At 42.7% G+C, this 10,000-nt stretch overlaps 1 protein-coding gene across 2 annotated transcripts in view; it reads right to left on the reverse strand.

Moving 5' to 3' along the window:
* Nucleotides 1-10,000, reverse strand: part of LOC143018819 (dual specificity protein phosphatase 22-like) — a 190,527-nt gene that overhangs the window by 599 nt on the left and 179,928 nt on the right. The window contains exons 5-6 of one of the 2 annotated variants that reach the window (XM_076174394.1): nucleotides 6,444-6,619; nucleotides 1-527 (exon numbers count right to left, since the gene is read on the reverse strand). The exon at nucleotides 1-527 is cut by the window's left edge and continues 599 nt beyond it. In XM_076174394.1, the coding sequence (XP_076030509.1) occupies nucleotides 254-527; nucleotides 6,444-6,619 (450 nt within the window). In that variant the 3' untranslated portion in view covers nucleotides 1-253. Of the gene's footprint in view, nucleotides 528-6,372; nucleotides 6,620-10,000 lie in introns of both variants that reach the window. The other variant, XM_076174396.1, reaches the window with a different exon arrangement.

Consider the following 10,000-nt stretch of genomic DNA (forward strand, 5'->3'; position numbering starts at 1 on the left):
CGGTAAATCTAACGTCTTCTATTCCCGAAGAATTATTTTCTATGATCAGTTCATTTCAGGGTCAGTCCAGCGACAGATGGAGTCCCTGGATGGAACACAGCGAATACGACACCGAAGGAAGATTGTGTTTCGAAAAATGTCTCGGAAGTGTTTTGTTTTTTTCTTTCTTTTTTCTTTTTTTCTTTTGTTATTGCGACAACGGCGACGGCGGTGGCGACTGTGGTGGCGTTGGATGACCTCCCGCCAGCCCCCATCATCGTCGCATCGACTTGGGCGAACGGCGGACGAGCGGAGAGGGCGGCGTGGGCGAGGGGCGACGAGAGGGCGAGGAGGGCGTCGTTAGGGGTGACGGGCTCGGGGAGCGACGGGCGCTGGAGTGCGACGGGGGTGGCGGCGCCATGGCGGCGGGCGTGGGCGAGGACGGTCTTCTGACGGGGCTGGAGGACCGACTCCCGGGGCGACTTCCGGGGCGAGACCCGGGCCGGCTGCCCGAGCTCTCGCGTGAGTTTCGCCGGAAGAGGCCAATTCTGCAAGAAGGGAAGAGCGGTTACTCATCTACTTGCTATTTATTTTTGGTAGGATAGGCTAAGGCAGAGTTAGACAAGGGTTTACTTTTCGTAGGCGAGCCTAAGGTGGAGGTAGACCAGATCATTTTTTGTAGGAATGCCTAGGGTGGATGTAGACCAAAATTTTTACTTCGTAGGAGAGCCTGATGTGGTGGTAGACCAATCTGGGTTTTCGTAGTAACCCCCAAAGTAGAGGTGGATAATTTTTTGTTTTTCGTAGGAGAGCCTAAGGTGGGGATCGACCAAGATTTGTTTTTCCTAGGAGACCCTAAGGTAGAAGTAGATTAAATTTTTATTCGTAGAAGAGCCTAAGACGTTCGCGAGACAATTTCTTTGTATGAGGGTCACAGGAGGTTCTAATATCTTCCTCTTTTTTGTAAGATATCCTAGGACTGCTCGACCACTAAGAAAGATAAACACTAAATGAACTTTAAATTTGGAAGAATTTGTTTCTACTTTTTTATATTTGTTCTTCGTGAAAATATAATCATAACATCAGAAGTTCTCCTGATTAAAATATTTCACACTATGGATCAAAGAGAAAAATTTCATGTAAACAAAACCGTGTCACCAAGAACCAAGTAATTGTGTTATACTGAGAATTATTTCAACAAACCTTAATCAGGGTTCAAAAAGACGATTAAATCTCAATCACAAAGCGAGAGGTTAGTGTGTGAATGTACACATGTACATAGATATAAGGTAAAAAAAAATGTCATATCATGTATAGTTGATTATACTAAAATCCAATTAGAGATGAATGAAAAACGAGATTCAAACATTAATATATTGCAAAGCCTGACTGTGACTGCTTCAGCGCCTCCTAGCGTATGCCTGTCATCTTCATCCTCCTTACTAGACTATTCTCTGTAGGCTTTGTACTATCTCACTATTGAATTTAACTACAGTCAGCTGTCGTGATATACCAAATTCATAGTCTCATCATTCATTCATCTCTGACAGTGGTTTCTAATATGTATCATGTGTGTGTGTGTGTGTGTGTGTGTGTGTGTGTGTGTGTGTGTGTGTGTGTGTGTGTGTGTGTGTGTGTGTGTGTGCGTGTGTGTGTGTGTCTGTGTGTGTTTGTATGTCTATGTGTGTGTATGTGTGTGTGTGTGTGTGTGTGTGTGTGTCTGTGTGTCTGTGTGTGTCTGTGTCTGTGTTTGCCTGTGTCATTGTTTGTGTCTGTGGCTGTGTGTGTGAATGAGAGAGTGAGCGCATGCGAGCCAATCCGAGCGCAGATGTACACAATATATCTGAATAAATCTATTTTCCATAAACTAAGAAAACGAAACAAGCCAGTGTCGGATAACCGGTTCAGGGGTTCTTGCCGGTGGTGCCAAAGTAGATGCCGGAGGGTCTGAGGTCCTCCTTGGCCCCGGCCAGAGTGCCAGAAGGAAGCGCGGTGCCAGTAAGTTAGGATACCCATCAAGTGCCAACTCATCCCCACCCCACCCATCCCCCTTACAAGGAAACACTTCTTGTGAGAGTTGATTCGGTCGTACGACTCTGTAGGCGAAAACGTGACGTAACTACAGGTCGTTTCCTCCATTGACAAGTGTCATCCAGAAGCCTGAGTTCATTTTTTATCAAAGTAGAAGACTGGAAATCAAGAATAACAGTCCTTAAAGCTGAATATATTTGATAAGTTTTCGTAAAAAAGAGGAATACAATTGGTTTCTTCAGAACGAATCAACAGCACCACATAAAGTCTTTCCCTGTACGGGGAACCCGTTGGCCCGCCCGATCCCAAGGAGGCAGACGGGAGCTTGGTTCGCAGAACCACGCCCAAGTGCAGAGGTCTGCAGAACCTCTCGTCTCGCGGCTCGCAGAAGTCGTGTGGGAGAGTTTTGCCTTAGTCATATGTGCTTTGAACTGTGCTGAAATTCATTTCCTTTTTTAAAGAAGCTTTCACCCTAATCCCCTTTATTTTCATGAAAATATTTAGTGACAGGTTGTGGGTAGGTGTGACTTTTATGCTAAACGGGAGTTAAGAATCCGTTTGATGATTGGGAGAAAAGTGAATGGCAATATCAAAATAACACTTAATCGTCGCAACTCGGAACTTCCCGAGTTAAAAAAAAAAAAAATTGCAATAAATCGGTACGTTATTTTTTGGCATTACAAAATTTATGTAATATATTTTTCTTGCTCCGAAAATATGTTGAATGTATGCAGATGGGTTTCATACCCAACATGGCAAAATATCTGTAGTATATGAATAAGTGAGTATCTTACTTTTATTACAATTTCTATTGTATATATATATTTTCATAAAACCAAGACATCCAATTAGCTACAAGAGGTTGAGGCTTCTTTTGTGCAAAGGAATTCTTTTTCGAGTACAGCCCCGGTGCGTGCTCTCAAGGACCAAAGACATTGTGCGCACACACTTGAGTTCAGGATGGTGTTGGGAGTTGTGGGGTGAAGCTTGGGGGGGGAAAGATGGGGAGTGTGTGTCCGTGATGGGGAGGATGTGAGTCTCTTGTCCCCAGCACCTCCTCTACTGTGACTCCTTTCCCTCAATATTTTTTTTTGTAGTACAACTGTTTATCACGAAGTATTTGAGACAGCTCTGGAATAGTGGAAATTTTGACTGAGTTATTTGTTTCTTATCACTTATGTGAGAATTTAAGTTTAACGATTGCATACATACATACATACATATATATATATATATATGTATATATATATATATATATATATATATATATATATATATGCTTATAAGAACACGGTACGTGTGTTCACTTAGACCACTTGGAAAAAGAAACTAACGAAGCAGAGCGCTTTCGTGTATTACATCTTCAGTGCAAAAAATACTTTTTGCACTAAAGATTTAATATACGAATGCGCTCTGCTTCGTTAGTTTCTTTTTCCAATTGGTCTACCTTGCATATATATATATATATATATGGAGGTGAGGTGGTAAAGTAAAACGTTAAGGCTAGAGTATGGAACTTTATTCAGAACCAGACGTTTTGACCTCTTGGGCCTTCCTCAGTGGACTGAGGAAGGCCCAAGAGGTCGAAACGTCTGGTTCTGAATAAAGCTCCATACTCTAGCCTTAACGTTTCATTTTGCCACCTCACCTCCATATTTGTCTGTCTTTACATATATATATATATATGTATACATACATATATATATATATGTATATATATGTATATGTGTATATATATATATATATATACATGTATGTATGTGTATGTGTATGTGAGTGTGTGTGTGTGTGTGTGTGTGTGTGTGTGTGTGTGTGTGTGTGTGTGTGTGTGTGTGTGTGTGTGTGTGTGTGTGTAATAATCATTAAATGCATTAGGTTTGTGGGTACACTATCTTTTCTCTGCATACTTCATCATTATCTTATTTCTGCAACGGTTTAACGGCAAACTTTAGCCAGGAAGGGAACTAGGGAGTTTAAGGGGTTGGAGGTTTGTAAGAGGAATGTCCTCAGGAGATGGTCTCCCAAGGGACCACCCACTGTGGGCCTCAAGCCCAAAGAAGGGGGAGGAGGAGGAGGAGGAGGTGCTCGGACTTGAGTGCCAGGAGGCTTGAGGAGGAACGTTTTTTGGATCAGTTACCGGTTCAACCCTGTTTACTTCTTTTTCGTTGTGGACGAAGAAGGGAGGACGGAAGGATGGGAAGAGGAGGAAGAGGAGGAGGAGGAGGAGGTGCAGGAGCAGGAAAGGGCGGAAGACTTGAGAGGACTAGGGTCTGATAGAGGAGGAGAGAACGCCGAGGGGAGAGGAGTGAAGGCGGAGGAGGAGAGGAATGGGGCTGAGGAGGAAGAACGTAAGGGTACGGTGGAGGAACGAGCAGAGGAGGATGCGGCGGACGTAGAGGAGGACGACGAAGAGGAGGAGGAGGAGGAGGTGAAGAGTCTTTTGAAAGATTCGGATAACTGGCTGGGCGGGAAGGAGGACCGCGTGGACGGAGGTGAGGAACATTTGGACGGTTTTGTGGAAACAGGAAGAGGAGAACGGAGAGGAGGTCCTGACCTCCTGGGCGCGGAAGAGGAGGAGGAGGAGGAAGAGGAGGAGGAGGAGGTAGGTGTCTTCCTCCAGGACGAGGAGGAGGGAATGGAGGTGGAAGGCGAGGGTGAGGACCCAGTAGACCTTTTCTTTGATGATGAGCGTCTGAATATGCTGGGTAGGAGACAATAATGTAAACAACATTAAGTACGTTTTGATAATGTTTTGTCGTCAAAAGGTTCAGCAATTGTTTGTTTGTTTGTTTGTTTTTTTGTCTCGAAGTTCTGACCACGAAAGTGAGTTCAAGATCCATGTGAGTAATCATAATATGAATGTCTTTGTGATTCACGCGTTTGTTGTGGTAATAAAAGTGTTTTCAATGTGACAGTCTCAAAACCGCTAACGTTACCATGTTTTCGATAACAAATCTAAATTACATTGGTTGAAAGTTTGGGTATTGACAATGATTGGAAGAACGCCTTACAGCGCATGCGCATAGGCTACGATTGTGAACAGTGTCATAATATTGTTTATTATTAATAAAAAACATAAAAGTATCAAAGCTCGTTAGCAAAAACTCGCTAACGTTAGCAACATTTTATCTGCCATAAGAAGATCTTAACTCATTTCCATGGCTAACTAAACAAAGTTATACGGACTTGATATGAGATCAATAGATTGTTTAGAGTTTAAACAGCAAATGATCAAACAAACTGCTGGACATGTATTCCTTTTGGCGACAATAACATCAGAGAAATAACACATCAAACTAATAACATCAAACATATAACACCAAACAGATAACATCAAATAAATGAGACGAAACAAGTGGCATCAAACAAACTACATCAAACCATTAAAGTTCAACAAAGTAGACAAATGAGAACACTAAGGAAGCTTATTGCACAGTGACGTCACAAAAATTACGTCATCAATGAAAACAAATGACGTCATCAAAATGACGTCACTAATAATGACATCAGGGACAGTGACCTAAAAAAAAAAAGACGTCATCAAAAAATGTTGACGTCACAAGAATGACGTCACCCAAGAGTGATGTCATTCAAAGACAATGACATCATAGATTTTAAAGATGTCAAATATACAACAAATATAGCTATATCAATAAAATATTAATCTAGCAACTCTTAAGTGATGATTACAAAGATACACTTTAAACTAAATAGAATCGTTAACTAGAATAAGATTAGGATAGCGTGTGACCCTGCCGAAGGGGTTTATAGAGATGAATAAAATCGTCTGACGTCAGCCTGAGGGAGAACAGGTCAAGGGCGTGGTCCTCTATGCAAATATCTTTTAGCCATCGAAAAGTTAACCCCTTCTTTACCGTGGTATACTTGATCATTACTCTCGTGACATTAGTCGTAAAATTATTTTATTACACAGCTGAAGGCCTTCCCCATGAAAAAGAAAAAATAAGAGGGGCCCAGGGCTCCTGTGCTTAAAGGTTGAACTGTAGATGGTCGTAGTCTTAACCGTACTATACCCATGGCCCCAATATCTAAAAGCTGAACACAAGATGACGGTGAGGATACAAGAGCTAATAAACTACAGTCCGTTACAACCAAACAACTATGATGATCATGTTCCTAATCGTACCGTAATCTGGAGTCGGTAAGTCTCCAAGTATCTAATAGTTGAACTGCAGATGGTCGAGATCCTAACTGTACCGTACTTTAGAAGTCAGTAGTGCCCCAGTATCTAAAACTTGAATTGCACAGTCGTGCTCTTAATCATACCGTTCCTTACAGTCGGAAGGGCCCCAGAATCTAAAAGTTGAATTGCAGATGGTTGAGGTCCTATGTGCACCGTACCTTAGGGTCGGTAATGGTCCAAGTATCTGATAGTTGAACTCCAGATGGTCGAGGTCCTAATTATACCGTACCTTCTGGCCGGATGGCAGAGTCCCCTCGGACAGGTGACACCAGGAGGGCAGTTGCCCTCGCACATCTCGCCCTGACTCATGGAGTGATAGTACGAAGCCAAGAGCTGCTTGGCCATATCTTCGTCGTCCTCCATCAACGACAGGTTGTGGTACTTCTCCCGAAGGCGGCGGCGCTCCTGCAGAAGGCACAGAAGTTGAAACAAAAGGCCAGGAAGCGTACGAATATGGATAAGTAGATAGCTAAATAGATAAATAAAAAATAGATAAATCAGTAGATCAATATAAAAATGAATAAACACACACACACACTCACACACAAACACACACATACACACACACACACACACACACACACACACACACACACACACACACACACACACACACATATATATATATATATATATATATATATATTAGTATAAATGGGCAGTAAGTTTTCTTGTAGACATGTTCGATTGAAGACCAGAGCTAATTCAATATCCACTATCTTCTTAGTGATTTTCTCAATTTTTCTAATAGTTTGTTTGATTCTTGAGGGGAGGTCAAACACAATACTTCCGAGATCCATGATGTTATTGTAACGAAAAACATAACACAAAATATAAATACAAGCTTTCGGTTGAGTCATCCAACCATCTTCAGGTAAGTGAGATTACATATACAGAACAGGAGTTTAAATACAAGTAAAAAGGGGGGAACTAGGAGAGTTAGGAGTCAGGTACTGGACGGAGGTGAGGTCTTCGTATCAACAGGACGTCGCTGGACAGCTGGTCACGGTAGCCGGACGTTTGGGCCTTGTTGCCACGCGGCTACCGTGACCAGCTGTCCAGCGACGTCCTGTTGATACGAAGACCTCACCTCCGTCCAGTACCTGACTCCTAACTCTCCTAGTTCCCCCCTTTTTACTTGTATTTAAACTCCTGTTCTGTATATGTAATCTCACTTACCTGAAGATGGTTGGATGACTCAACCGAAAGCTTGTATTTATATTTTGTGTTATGTTTTTCGTTACAATAACATCATGGATCTCGGAAGTATTGTGTTTGACCTCCCCTCAAGAATCAAACAAACTATTAGAAAAATTGAGAAAATCACTAAGAAGATAGTGGATATTGAATTAGCTCTGGTCTTCAATCGAACATGTCTACAAGAAAACTTACTGCCCATTTATACTAATGTCAACACCCATGACCCGGCAGCCAGAAACGAACCTCTGACCTTGGAATACAGGAAGCAACTGATCCAACGGCAAATTACTATCAAAACCGAACAGCTTGATTTCCAGCAACACAAGCTCAATGATTTAATGAACCATTTTGACGACTTCTCCCTCACATCCGAAGTCCGACGCAACATCATTTCTACTTTGGACATCGTCAAGCAACATCGCAAGAGCATCGTAGAAAACAAAACTATCAAAAAGTTGAGCCGCCTCTACGGAGGCCACTCGCTTCTCCCACAGCGCTCTGAAGGTTACATTAACCTCTCGGACCACATCCTGACAGAAGCACAAAAGGAACTTCTCAACCTTGGTCTCAACTGTCACCTGCAGCCAAAATTTGATAAAGCGGATAAGGTTGCCGAGATGGAACTCCTCCTTCAGTCCCTCCTCCAACTCCAGAAAGATGGTAAGGTTACTATTTCCTCTGATTTACAACCCCAGTTATTAGCTGAAACCACCAAAAGGCGCAGTCACAAAAATAGTTCCCTCCTCACTCCACAACTCAAACAAGCCGCCTCTGAGTTACGCAACAACCCTAACCTCGTCATTCGACGAGCTGATAAGTCCTCCATTTATGTCTTACTTAACAAAGAAGAGTATTTCTCTAAAATTAACCACATCCTCTCCGACACTTCAAAATTCAAGAAAATTTCTAGTGATCCCACCAACAAACTTAAGGTTCAGGTTAACAAACTCATCGCTGTTAATAACGCAGTCGTGGACCACCTGCACATCCCTCCCATTACCTCCCAGGCTATATTTACGGCAACGTCAAAACTCACAATCCGAACTCCCCTCTCCGCCCGATCATCTCACAAATTACTACACCTACATATGGACTCGCCAAACAGCTCAGCCATATCATCACCCCTTTCATTCCTAAGAAATACTCCATAAAATCATCTGATGATTTTATTGACATACTACACAGCAAGCAACCCCAAGGAATTATGGCTTCCCTCGATGTGGAATCGTTATTTTCCCATGTTCCTATTCTTCCCACAATAGATATAATCCTGAATAATGTGTACCGTCACCCTGAATTACATCCCCCTAAGATCCCGGAAGAAATACTGAAGCTTCTTCTCCTAGCCTGTACAACTGAAGCGCCCTTTCGAAGCCCATCCGGCCAGCTATATCTACAAGTGGAAGGAGTCGCAATGGGTTCACCTTTAGGGTGTACCTTTGCCGAATTCTACATGTGTGATTTAGAGAACAAAGTTTTACAAGACCCCGTCCTAAGACCCTTTTCCTACTGTAGATACGTCGACGACATTTTTACTGAAGTTAGGAGTGAGTCCCACCTGAAAGACCTACAGCTAGCCATGGAAGCAGCCTCTGTACTACACTTCACATATGAACTTAATATACACAACAAAATTCCCTTCCTTGACGTCTTCATCCACACTCAAGATAACAAATACACGACCACTGTTTACAGGAAAAACACTGACATCGGAAGATGCCTGAATGCAGCGAGCGAGTGCCCCCAGCGGTACAAACTCAGTGTCATTCGGGCATACCTTCGACGCGCATATAAAAACTGCTCTTCCTGGGAAAAATTTCACTCTGAAATAATGCGCGTTAAACAAATCCTCATTAACAACGGTTTTCCCAACTTTCTCATTGACAAAGAGACGAGACTTTTCATCACACGCAACACAACACAACACGGACAAAACAACACACATTCCACACACACAGTTTATTACAAAAACCAAATGACACCAGCACACAAAACAGACGAACGTGTCCTCAAAGACATCCTCGCACGTAACGTCACATGCACCAACCCACACGACAAATTGACCCTCATCATATACTACAAAAACACAAAAGTCTCTAACCTTATCATGAAAAATAACATGACTAAAAACAACTCTCTCCTCAAACAGACAAATGTGGTATACCAATTCTCCTGCCCAGAAGAAGGTTGCAAACTTCTCCCCAATGCTTCTTACATTGGTGTTACCACTACCTCTGTGAGCAGGAGACTCACAATGCACGCCCGTGAAGGAAGCATACGCAAACACACGACACAAACACACAACAAAACTCCAAGCAGACAAGATTTAGTCAACAACACAAAAATACTTAAACAATGTAACAACACCAAGAAACTACACATCTTAGAAAGAGTCTACATTACACAATACACTCCTATCATTAATATACAGACAGACACAGTTAGTACCTTACAACTACACAGCGAGGCTGCGTGGCAACAAGGCCCAAACGTCCGGCTACCGTGACCAGCTGTCCAGCGACGTCCTGTTGATACGTAGACCTCACCTCCGTCCAGTACCTGACTCCTAACTCTCCTAGTTCCCCC

Source organism: Oratosquilla oratoria, chromosome 35 (assembly GCF_046742065.1).
Source record: "Oratosquilla oratoria isolate Oo_2021 chromosome 35, ASM4674206v1, whole genome shotgun sequence".
NCBI lineage: Eukaryota > Metazoa > Arthropoda > Malacostraca > Stomatopoda > Squillidae > Oratosquilla > Oratosquilla oratoria.